Below are 20,276 nucleotides of genomic sequence, written 5' to 3'. Positions count from 1 at the left end.
AGAGATGAGAGTTGATGACCAGAGAAGGAAGCGCGGTGGTTGGAAATTTAGGGAGGAAGGAGGGGATCTTTATCTTTCTCGTGGCAGGTGCAACTGTACCACCTCCCACTTGCCGATCACTGCACAACACTGCCAAAATTCTCTACCCGAATAACGACTTTTATCTCCGATCCATACCTTTGCATTACACCGTTGTATCACATCGTAACACTGGGGTCACAGCAAACGTGGGGAGGGTGGGCAGTCGAGTTTGGGGAAGTTGTAGTGGATCATGCCCGTTAACAGAATTTGAGGGGGTGCACGTCCTTGAATTCCCCCGCAGCTGGATGGATTGGACGGATGAGAACGGAGAGACATGGTTGTTCATTGTGAGAGTGTGGGGGAGGAAGATTGTGATGTCGGATCCGCAGACGAGTTGCGATAATGAGATGGTGCTATTGACGAGGTTACTTAGCGGGGAAGACGTTTGAGAGCCTGATGAGAATAAGCGGCCTTCAAGTCGGTTTGAACTATCACCAAGTGGTTAAGCTCTCCGGTCTGCTCTATAGCTACCGAGGGCAGGATACTATGATCTCAAGATTGATGATGTTGTTCCTCATCCAACTGCAAAAGTATGACGCTGTGGTTCCCTCCAATCTGGCTCAATCATGAAATACAATTGGTTGGGTTTCAGGCCATTAGCTCATGGGAATTGAACCAACAGAGTGAGCAAATGCGGAGAGTCCGAGTACACAACACGGCAGCCTTGTTCCAACTCGGCAAACCGGCACAAAAACATGTCGTGTGAGAAACAGAAGAACCTCCAACGTCCACTATTAATTGCCGATCCTCCAACGCTAGACCCCAGAATTTACGCTTATCCAGTTTAGGGTTTTAAGGCTCACGTTAAGCTTACACTGGAAAATACGGGGCACGACACCCACGTCTGGAGCTCTAGCTGTCCAGGTAGCAAAGACTCTTTTGGCGTCTTTGGCGTTGGAGTACGCACTGGGGAAGTATAGATAAGAGCTTCTCTCGACTCCATGCCAAGAGCTGTAGTTGATTGCGGAGTTTTGGAGTAAAGCGCCCAGCGACTATATCTCTTGTCCTCTCACTTGGCGATAGAGCTACATTAGCCATGTTACATTATACGAACAAGGGTCTTGTTACATTTCAAACCTGCAGATGACGAACGAATGGAAATAATACCTCGTTGGTCCATGCGTCTGCCTGCCATGAATGATAAACGGCACTTCTGTTCCTTCTTGGTAGTCGATCATCTTCCTAGCGGGATGATATCGCGGAGCTAGTGAGGTGTGGCTGACTCGGGAAATAATCGCCTTGGCGCCGGTACATTTCTGAATTGGGGAAATATTTTTCGCTAGAGACCGACGTTCTGACAGTCGAGGAGGGTCAAACTTGGGCGCGCTGGGAGGCATCTGTGTCTGCATGGGTTATACGAAATGAAGACAAACACCAAGATGCGAATGTTGCAATTAGCAAAGTGAAAACTTTGCTCTCAGGTTGGGGAGTATACGCCCATGCTTGACATGTCTCGGCGATATGTCCGATCCAAACAATGACAAGGGTATACCCTCGTCGCTTGGAGAATCGCGGGGCGTTTGAGTCAAGACGCTACCCTGGACGCTATCTGCCCAATCGTTGGGGGTCTTTCGAAGATAACCGCAAAGTCTGGGCGTTTCTGTGGAGGATGGTCGTACGATCTCGCCAAGATGCCGCCACGGTGAGGAGACGTCAAAACTTGGGGTATGGAGATGAGGGTATCTTGATGTCGTCTCTTAGACGTTGATGTGAGGATAAATTTTGTCAGCTTGCACAAAGTCTGACAATCCTCCCTGCGATACTCATCTTGCAATCTAGACCCGTATTCTTCCTTTCAAAACAGCAGTCAAAACATAGGGGATGGTGAAAATGAGGGATGGGAAATGTCGGAGACACAATGTAACGGTACTCAAGTATAACCGCAAAGGCCCAGACTCAAGAGGGGCTGATGGGACATGGGCACAAACATAGACCCTGCCTCTTTACATCAACATGGGATCCTATACGCGCTTCATGCAGTAGAACTTTTATGCTTTCGAGAAGACTCTCCACGCGTTTCCCCCATTCCCCAACTTTTGCGGCAAGGCAAGACCGCGCTGAAGACGGAACACTTCCGCTGCAATGCGACGTCGATGGAAGAGTACTTGTCCTTTCATCGGATCATTTCGGAAGATGACCGTCTCCATGGCAAGGTAAGCAGTTGTAGTGAGGGTGGGAATGAGCTGTCCGTTGATGTTACGCGTGTTGAACCGTCCGCAAGACCAAGATCTTGGTATACTCAATCGTAATACCCCAGAGATTCGATCTAGACTCTGTTAGCTTGTGAGGGTCTTTGTGTCTGTGAGACCTTGTTCAACATGCCATGATTGCATTCTCCCCGGGTTTTGTCAGGGTGTATCGCCTAATGTCGGATGTAGCTGAGATGGAGTTTCGGGAATCTGTACGATGCGAAGGTTAGGTCAGACGGTGGCGAAATGGGATAGGCTTGAGTTCATTGGGGACTTATTTTGTGTATCGAACTTTGAGCTTTCCGTCTAGTGTTCAGGAGTCTCATTTACCTCTTGGGCGCGATGCCCTCGGCGGCCATGCGCTGGAGTGTTGGACCAATATCAGTGGTGGTTGTGGCGACCACACTGTGTGTAACTTCTCTCTCTCCAACGCCATCATCTTCATCAGTACGCGCGCAGGGCTTCTTTCGTCGGAGTAAGTCAGGCTTGGTTGTCATCAAACTCCCTTTTCCCATATAACGTGGTTCCCGTTCGGACGTCGGATGGAGGCCTATCTTTCGGGTGTCTGTTATTGTCGATGATGTTCAGAATGTTGATGGGAGGGGACTGCAGATGGCTGGCAGTTTCAACTTGAGACTGGCCCAAAGTAGAGTCAACAGCGCTGTTATCTTCGAGTCGTTCGACATCGGATGTATGATGGTTCTCGACATCCTCTTCAAAGCACGCCGGGCTCTGTGCATCCTCGAGCTCACCATCGTCTGATGGGACTAAAACGCGCAAAACCTTCTGCAGCGTGCTCCTTGATCGGCCGTGACGTCAAACGCGGGCTTCTCTTCGTCTGCTTGTTCGTCGAGCGATTCGGAGCTATAGGGTTGTTCTAGGGTCAGGGCTTTTGTGTTGAGAATTTGGAGGAGGACACATGCACCTTCGGAATTTGATACCTTTCATGCCTTTGTTGCTGCATAGCTAACTGGCATAGCCATCGGTTTCGCTTGAATAGAATGGGAAGACTTTTGGGTTAGTACATTGTGAGCAAGATTCTCTGGAGACTGTCCTGTAAGTGACTTGTCTACTGAGCACTCTCTGTTTCTTAACTAACTTTACAGTTACTTGCTTGCGTAAGGAGAAGATTCCTGCCTTTCCTTGGGATCCGGATGAGTGCACCCGCCATGACGGTGGGAAATCGGAGACATACGTGATCCTCAAGAACAGGCTTCGCGCTGAGCAAGCATACGCCGCAGCTGTACAACAACAAGCCTCGGACAGCTCGGCATCTCGGACTGGTCAATTTCGGAAGTCAAGCGGCAATATGGAACTGGACTCGTGAGCAAGGATACATTCTCAGTGTGCTTCGAAAACATAATGACGTTGTTGGCTCATGTGGTCACATGCGAGAAGGATTATGACACACAGGATGGAACTCGGAAGAGCTGTTTGAGAGGACTTAGCAGATTGAGACGAGTACCACTGCTCCGCTCGTTGCGTCTACTCAAGCAAGTAGAACCTATTGTTTGTGGTTATCACATGCAGAGTTTTGCTCGAGTCAGGATTAACAAAGGAATGGAGGATAGAAGCTACGTAGATAGTGATGATGATAACATTAATGAGTCACCGCGAGCGCCCCAAATTCCACCCACAGTCTTCAATTTGAGAGTGATCAAGGTGATCGAGGTTATCTATGATACTCATGCCTACTGATGCTCAGTTGACACTGGAGGATCTTACAACCAAGTCGGGTCTCGACAAATAAAGGACGATGATCGGGATCTCATTCACTTCACTCTACCAATACTGCAGGAGACCTTCATGTTCGGGACTTTAGGGTTATTGCTTTGGCTGTTCCTTGCTGTTGATTTTGGTTAGATGTTGAGACAAAGTCGATGTTCAAGATTGAATTATTGGGTGTTGGAACACAGTCAGCATACAAGATTCAAGCAGTCACATTGCAAAAGATCGGGGTCGTTTGTTCACACCACTCAATGTTCTTCCATTTCACCATGTATCTACCATCTCATCAACCAAGTTCAACAAAGGAGACCATAAGGTCGAAGGTTAGGGAAAACCGGCTCGCGAATCAAAACCCTTCCTTCTTTGCAGCCCTGGTAACCTTTCCCAGACCATACCCTTCTTCCACCGCCAGAGCGAGTGCCCGAATTGGCCTCATGTACCAGACGACCGCCTGGATAGGCTTCGACTGTCGAGTGAGCGCCTTGGCAGGCCTTATCGTCCCGAAGTCGAAGTGCGCGGTGCGCATCGGGACATTTGCAGTCGAGACTCCTTGGGTCATCGTTTCTGAACTACCTCATCCATTGACCTGCGTTTGGACCTGACCGCCGAAAGAGCATTCTGCCTTCCGATGGTCACCTGAATGTGGTTGGGAACTTGCCCAACTAGGTATGTGTTTGCTCCAACTTCCACAGGTGAGACTGGGAAGGGGTGGGAAGGGGTAAGGTTCTCTACCATCCAAAGAGGTTGGCGACTTCGGCATCAAGCCCCAAGCGCGTGGTTGGGGCTGGGACTTCGAGTCCAGTGCCTGTGAAAGTAAGCAGGGATGCGTATATGAGGATACTTACAGAGCTCAGTAAGCGTCCCCGTCACCCTCGTCATCATCGCGAGAAGGGAGGATGTGCGCTGTGCAGAGGCCATTCTTGGCCTTGAATTCCTCATAAATCGCTCGAATGATTGGCCTTGGGCCCCATACCATGTCGACCTGTGGCCCTGGTATGGTGCGTTGTATCTCATCCACAACCGAGGGGATGGAATGCACGGGGAAGAGGTTGCCGTTACGTCGACGCGGTCCGTCGCCAGTTGCTTCGGGGCCGCCAGGAGTTGAGCTTTGCTGGTTTGCAGGCTCTCCGCGATCCCTAGTTCGGGTGCGGTCTTCCCGGTACTCACGACTGCGGTTTGAGTCGTGTCGACGAGGTCGTCGTTGATCTCGTCGATGAGAGTTTTCTCGGCCATAATCCGGCGAGTTGGATCGATGATGGGAGCCTCGGTAATGACGCCTGGGACTGTCATAGCTCGGGCTGCGTGAGCGACGTCGTCGCTCGCCGTCTCTTGAGCGGCTTCGAGAATAACGGAGCGATGATCTTTCGCGCCTGTCCCTGTGGCTATACCGAACTTCTCGGTAGCCGCGGCCTGGGCCTCGAGAGCGACGTCGTTCACTGTCGTCTCGCGAGTGGCTGTACCGACTTTCTCGGTAGTCATGGCCCCGTTGCTCGCGTTCCCGAGATCTTGTTCGATCTGGGAGTACGAAGCGAACTCGCTTTTCTGGCCGCTCTTCGCGGGGGGTTGTCTCTTGTGATGTCACCATGTTGTACTGCTTTTCTGTGCGGGAGTAAAAGCAAATGGTGATGCGAGAGAAAGAAAGATTCTTTGCAAAGAGAAGGCAGGAGGTGTACTTAAGGTGGGGTGGGGGCAAGCACTTGCCGCGAAATCAGTGCTGGCCCTCTGGCACTGGCAGGCACTGGCACTGCGAGGGGCTGTTGATAATTGACAGTGGATCTAGGTGTTCAATTGTATGGACTTGGAGAGGCTGGCGAATGGGAAACAATGTGAAATGCCCATAAATCAATGAGAGCGGAGTTGGATCCAGTTCATTCAAGATTCCCCTGTTCTGGGTCACGGCAAGTGGGAATATCAACGAGGCACGATGAGGGACAGTACAGGTATGCCTGTAAGAGAACATTGACTAGGTATATTCATGTCTATATATGTGTTAAGAGTATTCAATATATCGAGTTCGATGTTCTAATTCTCATCCATCAGATAAACATCACGCTCGAGGGCACGAGTATTCAGCTGGTAGTGCATTGTTAGCGTCCAAGACCTCTATGTTCAGAGACTGGCGTTACTTACCACCCTGGAAGGGATGTTGTGGAGATCATTGATGCCGATCTGAGCAGCATCAGTAAGGATCTCGTTCTTGAGAATCTGGATGAGCTTCTTAGGACCCTCAGGACCGTAGACGTTAGAGTAGAGGAAACTGCAAAGCATTAGCATCAAATGTGTCACGACGGAAGCGAGATACTCACGGTCGACCAAGTCCAACAGCCTTGACACCAAGAGCTAACAGCTTGATTACGTCGCTACCGTATCGGACACCACTGTCGGCAATAACCTCGGTCTTCTTGAAGACTTCAGGGGCGTTGCGACGGATCTCGTAGGCAATCTCTAGAGGAGATGGGGAGTAATCGGCCTGGCGGCCACCGTGGTTGGACAGCCAGATACCGTCAGCGCCAGCCTCAACAGCGCGTAGAGCGTCCTCGACGGTGGTGATGCCCTTGAGGATGATAGGGAGCTTGGTGTGCTCGCGGAGCTGGTCGAGAAGGTCCCAGCTGAGGACAGAGGTAGCCGCGTTGCTGGTCATGTCAGTGAAGTTCGATGCACAAGGATCAAAGAGTGTACATACGCATTGGTAGTATCGTAGCGAGCAGCGCGATGGCGAACAGCGGTGCCGGGAGCATCGATAGTCCAGACAAAAGCCTTGACGCCCTGAGCCTCAGCACGCTTCATGGCATCCCAAGTCACGGAAAGGTTTCCGTTGGTGTAGATCTGCTGGAAGATGGTGTTACCGCGCTTCTTTCGCTGAGCACCAATCTCCTCGATAGATTTGGTGGCATAAAGAGCTGCAACGTAGAGAATGTCCTCGTCAGCGGCAGCGTCGACAAAGTTGAGCTCACCGCGTTCCTCGTCACCGTAGCCAGCACGGGTAGCGGGCGAGATGAAGAAAGGAGCGCTGAAGTTGTGGCCTAGGATGCTGACACCCATAGTCTCATTGAGACCAGTGATGCTGGCGAGCTGATGAGGTCGGACTCTGGCCTTCTCCCAAGCCTTCAGGTTGTTGCGGTATGACCATTCTCCGGCAGCGGCAGTGCGATAGAAGGCGTATTGCTGATCAGTAAGGCTTTGACGAGCAGCGAAGTCGAAATCGGGAACACCACGGATATCCTTGAGAAGAGGGCGGCTCTTCTCAGTCCAGTTGGTGCTGCTGAGATAGGATTGGAATCCAGTGTCAGGCTCGTTCAGGAAGTCGTCGTAGGCCGAAACGGCAGTTGCCAGCGAGGCAACAAGAGTAGAAACACGCATTTTTGGGTATAGTATGACCTTCCAGAGGTTTAAAAGAGTGACGTAGCAACTAGGCTAGAGGATGAAGAAAGAGCGACTGGGTCAGAAGAAGGAGCGACGATGGTGGTGAGTCTGAAAGGGTAGGTGCGTGATTGAGCGAGGAAGTCACGGAATTAAGTAGGGACTTCACCCAGCGCCGAAACTGGCCAGGCTTTCCCCATCATGGAGTTGTCTTTGATATTGCTGTGGATATTCATGCCTTGTATGAATGAAAGGTGGATACGATATCCCTCGTATAGCGCTACTTGGTTTGAAACTTTGATCTGATTGATAAGATGGGATTGTCGTTACAACAGATTCAAGCCACCAAACTGCCCACGAATCAAAAGAGGCTCTCAATTGTGCCTTCCACATCTACCCAGGTAAGCGTTTAGCACAATAAAACGTCATTGATACTAAAGCATGACTCCGGATACCGAATTGTGTCTATTTTCTTGCACGTGCAGTGTTTAATTCCGATTCCGTGATCTTACCCTGGAGTTTCAGAACAAATTCCTCCAATCCCCATCATCGCCGAGGCGGATACCAGAGCCTCACATTCTGCATTGAGTATACAATCTCCATCATCTCCACTATTAACTTCATCTCGTGTCTTAGCAAGCATGTGTAAGTCAAAGTGGGATGCCGAGCAGTATCCCCAGAACCCCCACGTTTCATCGTCAACTCCCCACCCTGGAGTTCTCCATCGCCTCCACAAAAACAACGGCCAAGACGTCTTCGATAGGAAATAAAGACTCAGAGTAGTCCGTACAGGACATGAAACGGCTTGCCTTATCCAAATTGAGCATAGACCAGATAACTGTGTCTATCGCTTTGACAGCTGCGCTAATTAGACATCTCGGTTTGAACTAAATCGAATTCCATAATTTGTCCGTCCCGCTTATTTACAAACTGTAAATCCAAGAATTACTCCACGGGGAATCATGGGCAATGCCCCCTTGTCGAATCGCTTTTTCAATTACAGAAACATTCTTGGCGCAATATGTCTCAAGCCGCACAGCCGAGATATTTTGGGTGTGAAGTGGATAAAACACCAAATCTTGGTGACACAAAAGGGTCGCGATAGTTAATCAGAAAATTTTGTGTTGAGAGAGGGAAGTAATGGTCTTGAACGCTATATCTACCTGTTGAATAAGGGAAAAAAAAAGACTATTGACATACGGCTGGATACAGGAAGCGGGTACTAGACAAGATTCGAAGCATGCCTTGACGCGACATACTCGTTCCATCGACGGTAAAACCTAGTCGGCAGACATGTGAAGTCCATAATGGTACGCGGAGATGCTTCATCGTCACATCTTATTCTAGTGTAGAAACATACTATGCCGTTGTAGTACGGATGCTCAGTATCCGACTGCGCCCATGAATGAAGGTCCATAATCGGTTTTGAGAATCGATATTTTCGCAAAGTGAACATATTTTCCGTGAAACAAATCTTTCCGTCCCAGCCGAAACCTGTATAAGCCGCTTGATAAGAAAACGCCTTTCCAAGATGGAACACAACTTCGCCGTATTGATCCAAGGTTAATGGCTGCTCGTCACAAGAGAAGCTCGCCACGTCCACAATGGGAACGTGGGCGTCAATAAACGCGTCAATCAAAAGCTTGCATTTGGCTTGAACCCATTTGATATGCTCCACGTAGTCACCGAAGTCGATGCCACTGGAGTCTGTATCCATGTCACTTGAGGCAAGCCCAGCAATCCCAGCGAGCATCAGTTTCATGACACCCAGCGCCATGGTGAGAGTGCTGTGCAATCCATCCTCCCTAAACAAACCCACACGATAGGTCGAATCTAGTCTTCCCTGCTCTTTCAAGGTTAGGCAATCGTAAATTGCTTCGAGATATGATCTCTGCGACACTATCAAAGATGCCAATTGGACTTTGGCCGCAGCAACAAGACCACTTGTCGAAGGTAGGCATACGAAATGAGCGACCTGATAGTCGTAGCCCACAATGGACAGGATCTTGTAGAATAACTTCTCGTCAACCGAATTAGACAGGCGCCACCCAAGAGTATTGTAGGCCTGTTCGATAAGGGATTGACATTCCAGGTTCCGTTTCATTTGGCGATACGGTGACCATCGTAATGAAAAACCTTCAGTGGGTAGCAGCCCGAAGAAAGATTGAGGCCATGAGGTGAATTCTGTTAAGGCCGCCAAGAAACCTCCAAGTTGGTCGTTGCTAATGCGCGGATGACGTTCACCTTCGCCCGGCGACTCAGGCGGGTCGATTATCATTTTCTCATAACCTTTTGGAACTCGAACCCTGTGAACCCAGCTAAGCTGCTCGTCGATATCAGACTGTGAACAGGTAACCGGGATATCGACGACTTCAACGGCCCGCTCGTCCAAAAGAAGACGTCGACGTCTCTTATTAGGAAGCACATAGAAGTAGCCCGGCGCGTCGATGAGATTGGGCGCCCGAGTATATACGTCCGGTTCCAACACACGCTTTTGGGAAACTTGGCCTGTGCCTGGTAGGAGAATATCCTCATGTAGAGATGTTGTGGCCTCTTGGAAGCTTTCTTGATTCATCCACTCGCTGTTCCATTCTGCAGGCCAGTCGAAAGGTGCGACTTGGAAGGATAAGACAGTATGTGGCAAGTCAATTGCATCTTGACTCATTCCCCTTGTTTTCATTCTCTGGTCGAGATCGTGAAGCCACTCGACCAAACCATGACAGTGGCGGCCATATTTGTACATTGGCTTCTCGTGGATATCTGGGAGTGTGAACTCTTCGATTTGACCTAGATTGTGAAACAATCTCGACGTTGTGCAGCTGACACCTTCCCAGGACATTGTCATCAGCCGTATGTTGTGACAACCGTCCACTGCGGCAGCAGAGAGCGTCATCAGAGCCAACGCAAACTCAGCAGAGTAATCGGGGTCCGCTTCGAGAATGACCAGCGTATCTTTGCGTATCCCAGCGGCCTCAAGTTGCTAGCCTGAGGGTTGAAGGGCGTCCTTGAGCATAGCGGTAGCTTCAACGTAGTCGACGTTCTGTATGCCATGGCAATCTTCTCCAGAGCGGCTTTTCAGGACCTCGGCCTTCTTGAACTGCGCCGTAACGTGGAGAATCGGTACATTCGATCCGGCATCTCTCAGCGCTTTTCGGAGGAGAGGAGGGACAATGACACTCTTCGCGGTTGCGTACTGGCCTCTGATATGGCCGAATTTGTGTTGGTCAGGAGGTGATGGATTGATGACCCATGATGCGACATCGCGCAAGATGGGATTCCACGAGTCGTGCATATGGGGCGAAGTTAGAGATTTGCTTTGAATGCTGTTGTGGAAGTGCATGTGTAAAGGATAAGTTGATTCTCTGACCTGCAGCCCCGTCATGCTGTCAGCATGTAATAGCTGCACTTAAAGTACCTGAGCTCACTTACCTTAAGAGTATAGCGCTCTTTCCCTGATATCTTTTAGTACTAGAATACAGCCTTATAGTTACTATTATTCTTAGGTAACTTAATATTATAGTAATTAACTTTACAAAGTATTAATTAATTATTTAAACTAAATATTTATTAAATTTAGATATATACCTAATAATTTAAAGTAAATATTCAATTTAATATATAATTTAATGTATAGTTTAATTATTCAAAGTGTTAAACTGTCTGCAGATAAATCGTTAGGCAGGCGTAACCCTTCAAGGTATGCTTCAGAAGGTCTATATCGTCTGGATAGGACTATAGCGTGTGATGAGTCTAAGGAGCTCAATTAAGGTCAAGTGATGGAGTAAGTCGTTGAGAGTAGATACGTGTTAGTATGTACAGGATTCAAGCAGAAACTTCGTAATGTCGGGGTGCTGAGGGGATGCCAAGGACTACCTATGCTGTGACCATCTTGATTGACGTGTTGTAAGTCATTACTACTGACCTGGCAATATCAAAACCCAGGAATTACTCTACGATGGTTGAATCACCAGACCAACATTCTGAGATTTAAGTCACGTAGTGGAGTTGGCCACTCCAATCGCTACGAGAGGTCTGCACATCACTATTCAAATTGTGATCGTGAAAACACTGGACCCTCGAAACATACGCTCACTGATACTTCAAGTCGTGCACTTACATATTCTTGGCTGGTGCATGACGCCGTGTCTGTCAATCAGAGGGACCCAAGAACTAGCACGAACATCAAACGGTATGATCATAAGGTATCTACTAAAGTAGTGTACTCGACACTTATGTTCAGGACTTGGCAGGTCAATGTAGATACTGATAAGGCAGAACTGAGACGTTGAACCATGTCTACAAACACTCCCCTCGCTTTCAGGGCTCATATATTGTCAGACTACCGTTCCTCTATACGATCTGGCTAGAATATGTACAGATGGAACCTATCAGGCCGAAGGTAGGGGAAAACCGGCAAGCGAATCAAAACCCCTCATTCTTTGCAGCCTGTGGCAGCCACCCTGAATCCTTCATCCGTCCCATCCCACACGTTGTCTCCTCATCGCCCGTCTCGATCGGTTGGTCGGTCGCAACTCGTGGAAAAGGGGGCCGGACCACCATGTGTGGCGTCGAGGAGCTCGACATTCGTCCTGGCCTTACCAAAGGCCCAGAGGGGTATTATTAAAATCGTCGTGGGCGGAACGGTACGTGACCTTGGAGGCGCCTGCGAATATCAATAAGTTTCCATTGCCTAGATCAGATGTTGGCCAGACATACTGATACAATCTCACCTCTCGGCCTCCCATATCTGGTCGGCAATCTCTGGACAGGCGCCTTTCAATCGGCTACCCGCATATCCTCAGACAGCACCTTGCGTACCTGCATCGGTGCTATTCAATGGTGAAGCTGTGATTGTGCCATGCTGCGACTGTTAAGGCAATCTTGTCAACAGAGTTGCCGTGACCCAACTACTTGAGATGTAGTTACCAGCCATCCCGGTCCAATTCCTCAGACGTCGGGGACACTCGGGCCTCTCCAGCTCTTCTCGCCTCGCCTGATGAAGCCTGTCGGCTACCGCTTTCCTTACTGTCCGATGATATTGGATCTACGTTCGTCGGCCCCTGCTCAAGATTCTCATCAGTGACAATCTCCATAGCCTCAAGTGAGAGCTGGGAAACCCCGGTGATATGGCGAATCCTCAAACTTATTTGACAGCGGGGCGGCATTCCTCTGCGCCCATCCGGGCGTAATGTTGCCCCTTTCAATCTCCACCGTCAAGCCGTTGACTTGGCATGAGTCTACGACCATCTTGGTCCTCTGGCCACGAGGACTGAACCGTCCCTTCTGACACCTATTTTGAAGCATCCTCGAGCTCCTTGCCGATGTATGGCAGTCCAGCGAGCCATATTCTCACTAGTAGTATTGCCTGATATCTGCTAGCGTCCCTATTCCGTCTCGAAACTCTACCCGCTGCGTCACAGCAATGGGCTCTGTGGCTCCGGGCTGCATTCTGTTGGGAGTGGCGGAGATATATCGACCTCCGGTCAAGGAGCGAGACCAATCCGCGAGCTGGCGCCCCAAATCTAACCATGCGGCTTCTGAGCCATCAGTTGTGGCTTCCCATCCATTTGGTCCAAAGCTCCATGTTACCCCATGCTCTTGGTGGTGGCCTTCCCGGTCGCCCGCGCCGCTCCTTGAGATCGACTCTTCGGAAGGCGACGCCCCATGGTCTCCAATAACAGGAGCATTCCCATCATCAAACCCTTCCCCAGAATCTTAATCCTGACTGTTGATGGGGGGCTCAGCGTCTTCCGTCGCTGCGGCGTCCTGGACTGGGTCTTGGAAAGGTGAATCCTGGGTCTCAGTAGATGGGATACCATCTGAGATGTTGACATGCCCCTGGGGATTGACCCAGCGTTACTGAGCCTGTTTTCATCGGCACGATCCTCCCTCTCCTGTACCCTGGCCTTTCGGAACATATCCTTCCAGGCCACCTCATATGCCTCCTCGAGTTCATCGAGCCCTGCTGGATAGCCTCGCCCAACGCGGCCCGCACGCCACGTCTGAAGCTGGGCCTCACAGGTCGGGGCCATTGCCATTGGGCTTAGACTGTCCAAGGCCTTGATGACGTCGGTGAGATCCGAGGTTCTGACTTCCAGCCTGTCGAATCTCTCATCCTGGTCCATATTGCCCACCACGTTGTGAACTGCCAGGAAAAGCTCCGCAAAGTTGCTCTGGAACAGTCCGGCCTCACGTCGCCTGGCCTGACCAGATTTGAACCTCTCCACCAGCCTCGTTCTTGGTACACCGTCGTCCAAACGCCCCAGATTGGGACAGCCTGCGTGATCCAGATACTTGACCTCCTCGAGATCAAAGCTGGCGCGGCTGTGCCGCCGGAGCATTGAAGCCCAGCAAACTGTGAGGGGAATAAGACGAAAGGCGCCCCGGAGCCTAAAGATCGGATGTACCATGATCAGGAGGAGCTTGTCACAGAAGCTATGCGACCATATTGGATTGGCCACACGTGAACCTCGATGCATGATCGAACCCATCTCACCGTTGTCATATTGACATTGCCGAAATAGCGATAATAGGCTCAAAGGGTCGATCTTGAACAGTTCAAAGCTCGCTTTGAATACGTTCGTTTGATGGGAGCCATAGTTGGATAGAAGTCCCAGCGCTGTCAATTCCGGCCGCTCCAACCACGTCTTGCGCAGCTGTTCCTCATCATCCTCAGACCAGAATCCAGAATCTTGAGCTCCGGACTTGTAGAAACCAGAGCCTGGTGCATCAATGCGTTTCCTGGTGACCGGAGGTCTGGCTCTGTTTCGCTTCCGCGCATATTCCACACGCTGCGAGTACCCCTCCCTCAACTCCACAAGGATAGCCGCCTCATTTCTCCCTTCTGGCTCCCACGATTCCCCAGCCTGCTGTTGACGTCTAAACCCATCTGAATCGCTGGGCTCGTAGTCGTCGGCTTCAACAACCTCGGCCTCCATATCCTGCCGTTGAACTCTTGTGGAGTTCCTGGTTCTGGGCCGATGTCTTCCTCCAGCTTCATCTTCAACAACCTTCCTTGGTCGGCCACGTCTACGACGAGCAGTCGTTTCGAAGATGGGAGACCCTCCATGATCTGCTCTTGGCACCCCTGACGGAGCACCCTCAGTCTCTTCGGTATCCTCTTCCTGCTCTTGACGTTGAACAGGCGGTGCGTTATGAGACGTCTTTCTTGGCCTTCCACGGCTCCTAGGCACATTCACCTCTGCTCGAAGCGAACTTTCACCTGTCGGACCGGCCTCCATCCCTCCTGAACCTGGTTCCTCCCCTCCCTCTCGGACATCCAGCACATTTTGAGCCCTGTTTGGTAGAATAACAAGACCCGTATGCACCGGTGATTCCCTTGGAGGCGATTCCTCATCACCATCTCCCCATTCGGAACCACTGTCCTCCACCGTGATGGCCTCCGACCTCTGCTTCTTGGGAGGTCTACCACGCCCCCGACGGGCAGGCGCCGTCGCCTCATTCTTCCGCGGCCTTCCGCGCTTGCGCTTTTGCACACCAGCTTCCTCCATCTTGGCTTTTTTGTCGTAAAGAAATCAAAGATGGTGCCGGTGTTGTTGTTGTTGCTGAGTTGCAATTTCAGCAGGCAGCGGAAAGTGGGGGGCAGTAAGGGTGCTGAGGGTGGTGAATGCCTTAACACTGGATCAATATCAGGCACCTGTTCATAGAGTCAGGACGGTCGGTCAACTCATTCGGGACTCGTCTCAATGGCTATCGGAATAGCGCCTTTGGCTATCCACCATCAACTTGTATCTGCATAAAAGCGTGAGTGTTTCATCGACTCGCTTTTTAATCCATCTGTCGGAACCGCCGGCCCCCTATCTTGATGTGAAATACCACCGCTGCTTTAGTATGGACTGGTGGGATCGTAATGTAGCCCAGTCTTGAGACCTTCCCATGCCATTTCTGGTGAGTGGGATCGCAACATCAGGGTCTCATGGGCATTCCAAATGACAAAGTAACTCCTTTACAAGGCAAACACCAGCGCTGCATGACCATCAAAGGCATCTGGCAGTTCTACTAATTCCATTGACTCGACCCGAAAGAACTAACTGTAAGTTGCAAACATTGGGAGGCGGCGCCATTTTCCTTCGCGGCTTTAACATTCTTTCCTAGAGGATTCAGTGTCGACAAAGAGCTCTTATATTACCGACTACTACTCTTTGGTCATTCAAATATCTATAGATACCGACAACAATGGACCAAGGTCAGCGAAAACGAAAGTGAGGCAGACCAAGAAAGGTCCAACCATCACATGTGCCTGAGGGACATACACAATCAGAGTCAAACGAGATACGGACGTTCCCTACCAACACGTTGGGCACAGTAAAGCTATACCGTAGTCTCCAAGTAATGATAACCTGTCCTCTAAACTTTCAATATCATACTGTCAACTCCTGAACGAAAGCAAGCATACTTGGTTTTCAGCATGAATCTATAATTTTCAACTTGACCCCCTTTTTCCACATTTTCCTCCGCTTTCCTGATAGATCTTTCAATCTCAAGTTGAACCTATTCCCGTCAGCTCACTCGATTGCCAGCAGCGAGCCAAGGTATTCCTCTCTTGCGCTTGTCGGCTTGTGGCTTGCCCAATTCCTTCGTCTTCTTGGTCAATACGTCCATAGTTATGAATATCCCAACTAATCATGGTCGTTTGTACCCTCTCAAAAACTCGGCAGTTTGTGTAAAGCCTTTCTTTTCAGAAATGTTTGCGGCATCCCGACATCGCTCTTCTATCGTATCGGGATCCTGATCATTCTCCACTAACAAATGAACCATATCTAGTCTCCCGTATTCAGATGCGCCTTGGAGGGCCGTAACTCCCGCTAGTAAGGATCCTTGGGCATTGACAGATGCCCCATGCTCCAGGAGAAAGATTGCCATGTTAACATGCCCTGACATAGCAGCATACTGTAAGGTAGTCGCTCCCCCTTCCTTGGCCGGTGGAGCATTGATGTCGGCCCCCATCTCGACCAGTCGCTTGACTAGCTTGAAGTTTACAGTACTAGCTGCTGCTTGCAAAGCTGTTCTTCCTCCATTCCTAAAAGCTGGTGCGTCTATATTGGCACCTTCCCTAAGAAATATTTCTATCAACTCTTGTATGCCACGAACAATTGCTGTTTGCAAAGCCGTCATTGAACAGTCAATCGTTGTATTGGCGTTGACATCGGCACCTGAGTCGAGTAACAAACGGCATATCCTTGCCAAGTTCCTGATTACTTCTGGAGCGACATATATTCTATGGTCTGTAAGAGCCTGTATCGGAGTACCCCAGGAGGACGGATTCTTGACATCAGCGCCGTTCTCAATTAGTAGTCTGACTAGACCATAGTTGGCGGCCCGCGATGCGTAGATGATAGAGGTTTGACCCGTCTGAATGTCCACAGCATTTGGTTCGGCCCCTTTGTGAAGGAGAAGTTCTGCTATTTTGTATTTCCCTTGCTTCACTGCGAACAGCAGCGGGGTGTCACCTGACATAACGGAGGAATAGATATGTCCCATACGGCAATTGATATCGGCACCGTGAGACACGAGCATCTGGATCGTCTCTGTATCTTCTTCCGAGGGGCCATGGCCGGGGGAGATGGCCTGTTCAATCGGTGATTCAAGTTCCCTACTCATATACTTAGGGCAGTCAGCTGCACCTGATAGTTTCGGTCGACAAATGTGACAAGACCTATAGTTGGGGTCGGCGCCAGCCAGCAGGAGGCGCCTCACCAGGGAGCTATTTCGCTGATGAAGAGCTATCCATAGAGGAGATGGCTGTGTTGTATTTAGCATTTGGCATGGCAACCAACTCAGAATCCACTCCAGTATTTCGGATTTCTCCTGCCAGACAGTCTCACTTAGGACCCAAGAGCTATCGATTTGGGGACATATGGTCAAGAGCTCCTGTACCAGAGACAAAGACCCTTTCACGATAGCTGCTTTGACAGCCCGTTCAGCATCTTCGACAGATACAGAGAAGTTTCGGTCGTCGCCGCGTGTGAAGATACTCTTCAGTAGAGCGATATTTCCAGCAGAGACCGCCAGTTCCAAGTCCCTTGTCAGGTATGTCTCTTCGTCCCTTGAATCAAGAGCGACTTCGTGGTTCACCTTCTCAATCAAAAGGCGATTGAGCGCTTGTGAGCCACATTTGATAACAGCTTCCATCGCCGGCGCGTTGGGGTCTGCCCCTTCGTGGAGCAAAACCTCAGCCACACGGTAGTCATCCGCCTCGACTGCAGCCTGCAATGCCGTTCTACCTCCTCTAGGTACAGGTGAAGCGTTGATATCTGCTCCGTGTTGGAGAAGCATCAAGGTGGCATTGTACCTCTCTAGAGGAGACATTGACGGTGAACCGCACACAATTTGTAGCGCGGTGGGGGTATCGCGGTGACGGAAGTTGGGATTCGCGTCTGATGTTAATAGGAGACACATCATTTCGAGATCACCAGCCGATGCCGCTATTTGGAGGCCAGTTTCGACTGAATTAGCGTAATAAGGCTTGTAGTTCCGACACTTCTTTAAGTCTCTCGCCATTTCGGGTCTCGCACCAGAGTATAACAGATACTCAACGATTGGCAGGCTCTTGGACCGGACTGCAGCTTGAAGCGGACTGAGAACAGTCTTCTTTTGTAACTTCGCGACACTCGGTAAGGGAGTGGTCAACCTTTCCAAGGGCCGGATGTTCGGAAGAGCCCCAGCCTTGATGAGTAGTCTCACCATGCCTAGATTGGCCATGCCAATGGCGCAGTGTAGTGCAGTAAATAGTAAAGGATGACAGTAGTTCGGGTCGGCTCCAGCATCCAAAAGCACTGCAGCACAGTGAAGCGACCCATTGCGCAAAGCCAAAAATAGCGGAGGGACCCCGTAGCTATGATCGTGGTCGTTAGATCTAATGCCGTTGTCCACTGCACTCGGGAGATGCATGATTGAATAATCCCGTAGATGCTCTGGTGCCATATCGAGATGAGACCTATACGAGGTTGTATTTGAGTCTGGATGAGGATTCGCGCCAAATTCAATGAGAATCTTGACAGACTCTTGACTGTTCTGATAGACAGCTTCGTGAAGAGCAGTCCACCAACGCGAACCGAAGGATGACTTAGGATGAGTGCTATTCGGGCTGACACCACTGCGAAGTAGGAAGCGCATTAATTTACTACTTTCGGGCGAATCGAACTTGAGGACACTGAAAAGCAGATGCGTAGCAAGTTCGCCATGTATCTCCTTTGTTTCAATGAGCAATGTTTCTAGGCCTCCACGATAGCCTTTGGGAAGCACAAGGTCCACAAAGGAGTCCAAGAAAGTAAAGCTTGTCTCAATTTTATGCCAAATATTGTTTGTTGATATTAGTAACAAGGCTTGGAACACTTGGATCCAGATCGGCCACTGTGACTTTTCCTTGGCATGGTGGTCACTCAGCATCGGGAACATCTCATCGACGGTCTCTATGGTTCTGGAAACCACGTCTGGGACGGATACGCTCTTTGGTACGTAGTTTAAGATGGAGCTGCAAGCATTGTCTTCATTTAGTAGCAGTTTCGGATCATGCTGTTGTAACGAGGCATGAGACGTTCTGGAGGTCTGAAGTTTCCTTGCGTTGCCACGATTCACTGGCCAAGTTAGCGAAGCGCTGTAACATATGAATAAATAGGCATACTGAAGTTCCTTATGATATTTCGTCTATGTAAGAACGGTAGATTCCCATATGATACCTCTGTTTGACAGGAAGCTGGTGGTGTGCTAACACCCACTGCATGGAATTGACTTGAGTCCTGTGCTTGGGTATAGTCAGTGATCTATTTTAATAGGTTGTTTTTGGTTTGGTCACTTACAAATTTGGTCTGTCTGCAATGTTGAGTATCTTTTCAATTCCTTCATTCTCTTCTTGCTTGACACGATCTTTCCATTCATAATCAAGTCAGTGTCCTTGCCATTCTCTTTGCGCTTAGATAAAAGAGAGCTCGCGTGCTGCCATTCCTCTTTGGTGCTGTTCTTCCGCAATTTCCAGTTGACATTTATTTTTCTTATCCATTGAGGTCTCCTTATGTAGCTGTTAGCCTGAAAGCCGCACAGCGCGAGTGATCTTTACTTACGAGGGACAAAACCCGAGCGCCGCCATATATTCTATGACTTCGTCCAACGTTCTGTTTTGGTTGATGTAAAGGTCCGTTATGAGAGCTCTGTGAGCCTCCCACTCGGCTTTAGAGACTCTTGGTGCTTGCGGCATAGTCAGGCTGTGAGTACTATTATGGCCTTGATATCGGGAATCTCTTCTATGGACTGAACCATTGATTTGGCTTCTGGAGTTTTCCGAATGTGGTGTAGCAGAATACCGCGTTGTGATTGCAAGTCCAGCCTATACATCATTCGTATTCGACTTGCTCGAGTCAACCCGATGCAGAAGAAGGCAAAAATGGCGAACTATATAGTTCTTTGTGACTTGTGACTACTTAAGGCAAGGTTATAAGTCCCTTGCAGTGGTGGTATGCAGTCTTGCGTGTCAACGTCTAATCTGGCGTTGGCCGTCAGACCGTATTCTTAAGCACCGGTTCCAAAATTCGTGTTTCGTCATGTGAAGCCACTCAGCGCAGCTACCGCCCCCTATTTGCTGTCTTGCCTTGGCGCGCGTTATGCAGCCCAGTGTTGGTGTTGGCAGCTGCCCAAGCGTAGCAAGATCGTGATTGGTGGCCAGAATTCGTGTTTTACTTATTGCCGTGAATTTCGGGAATCGATGTGGTGTATAGCAGCTGAGATGTCATCGGTACCAGCCTTCCCAGCATGTCTGTTCTGTACCGCCATGGCGCGATTACTGCAGAAGGTCCAAAATTCGCGTTTGAACCATGCATAACTGATTGGGTCAATCGAGGCCGTGCGCAGCCAAGTATCTAGGGCTGATGCCTCCGTTCCATCGCATGTTTTGATGCCGCTTTT

At 49.8% G+C, this 20,276-nt stretch overlaps 5 protein-coding genes across 5 annotated transcripts; all 5 read right to left on the bottom strand.

Moving 5' to 3' along the window:
* Positions 1-4,848: 4,848 nt before the first annotated feature.
* On the bottom strand, positions 4,849-7,358 carry FIESC28_04070 (uncharacterized protein; the record flags this gene model as incomplete). Its single annotated transcript, XM_031158217.1, has 5 exons — positions 4,849-5,109; positions 5,166-5,567; positions 6,129-6,255; positions 6,305-6,631; positions 6,682-7,358. 5 exons carry the CDS (start codon positions 7,356-7,358, stop codon positions 4,849-4,851), a joined length of 1,794 nt encoding a protein of 597 aa, XP_031017666.1.
* A 1,222-nt stretch (positions 7,359-8,580) lies between these two features.
* On the bottom strand, positions 8,581-10,197 carry FIESC28_04069 (uncharacterized protein; the record flags this gene model as incomplete). The annotated part of the gene is made up of 1 exon (XM_031158216.1): positions 8,581-10,197. One exon carries the CDS (start codon positions 10,195-10,197, stop codon positions 8,581-8,583), a length of 1,617 nt encoding a protein of 538 aa, XP_031017665.1.
* Positions 10,198-10,338: 141 nt separating this feature from the next.
* Positions 10,339-10,650, bottom strand: FIESC28_04068 (uncharacterized protein; the record flags this gene model as incomplete). The annotated part of the gene is made up of 1 exon (XM_031158215.1): positions 10,339-10,650. One exon carries the CDS (start codon positions 10,648-10,650, stop codon positions 10,339-10,341), a length of 312 nt encoding a protein of 103 aa, XP_031017664.1.
* A 2,423-nt stretch (positions 10,651-13,073) lies between these two features.
* Positions 13,074-14,869, bottom strand: FIESC28_04067 (uncharacterized protein; the record flags this gene model as incomplete). Its single annotated transcript, XM_031158214.1, has 2 exons — positions 13,074-13,196; positions 13,259-14,869. 2 exons carry the CDS (start codon positions 14,867-14,869, stop codon positions 13,074-13,076), a joined length of 1,734 nt encoding a protein of 577 aa, XP_031017663.1.
* A 1,132-nt stretch (positions 14,870-16,001) lies between these two features.
* FIESC28_04066 (uncharacterized protein) lies at positions 16,002-19,572 on the bottom strand (the record flags this gene model as incomplete). The annotated part of the gene is made up of 3 exons (XM_031158213.1): positions 16,002-18,955; positions 19,178-19,386; positions 19,439-19,572. The coding sequence occupies 3 exons, from the start codon at positions 19,570-19,572 to the stop codon at positions 16,002-16,004; spliced, it is 3,297 nt and encodes a 1,098-aa protein (XP_031017662.1).
* Between the last annotated feature and the right edge of the window lie 704 nt (positions 19,573-20,276).

This window comes from Fusarium coffeatum (assembly GCF_003316985.1).
Source record: "Fusarium coffeatum strain FIESC_28 chromosome Unknown BRIP53273_contig_84, whole genome shotgun sequence".
NCBI classification, from domain to species: domain Eukaryota; kingdom Fungi; phylum Ascomycota; class Sordariomycetes; order Hypocreales; family Nectriaceae; genus Fusarium; species Fusarium coffeatum.
This window is presented reverse-complemented; position numbering and strand designations above follow the sequence as displayed.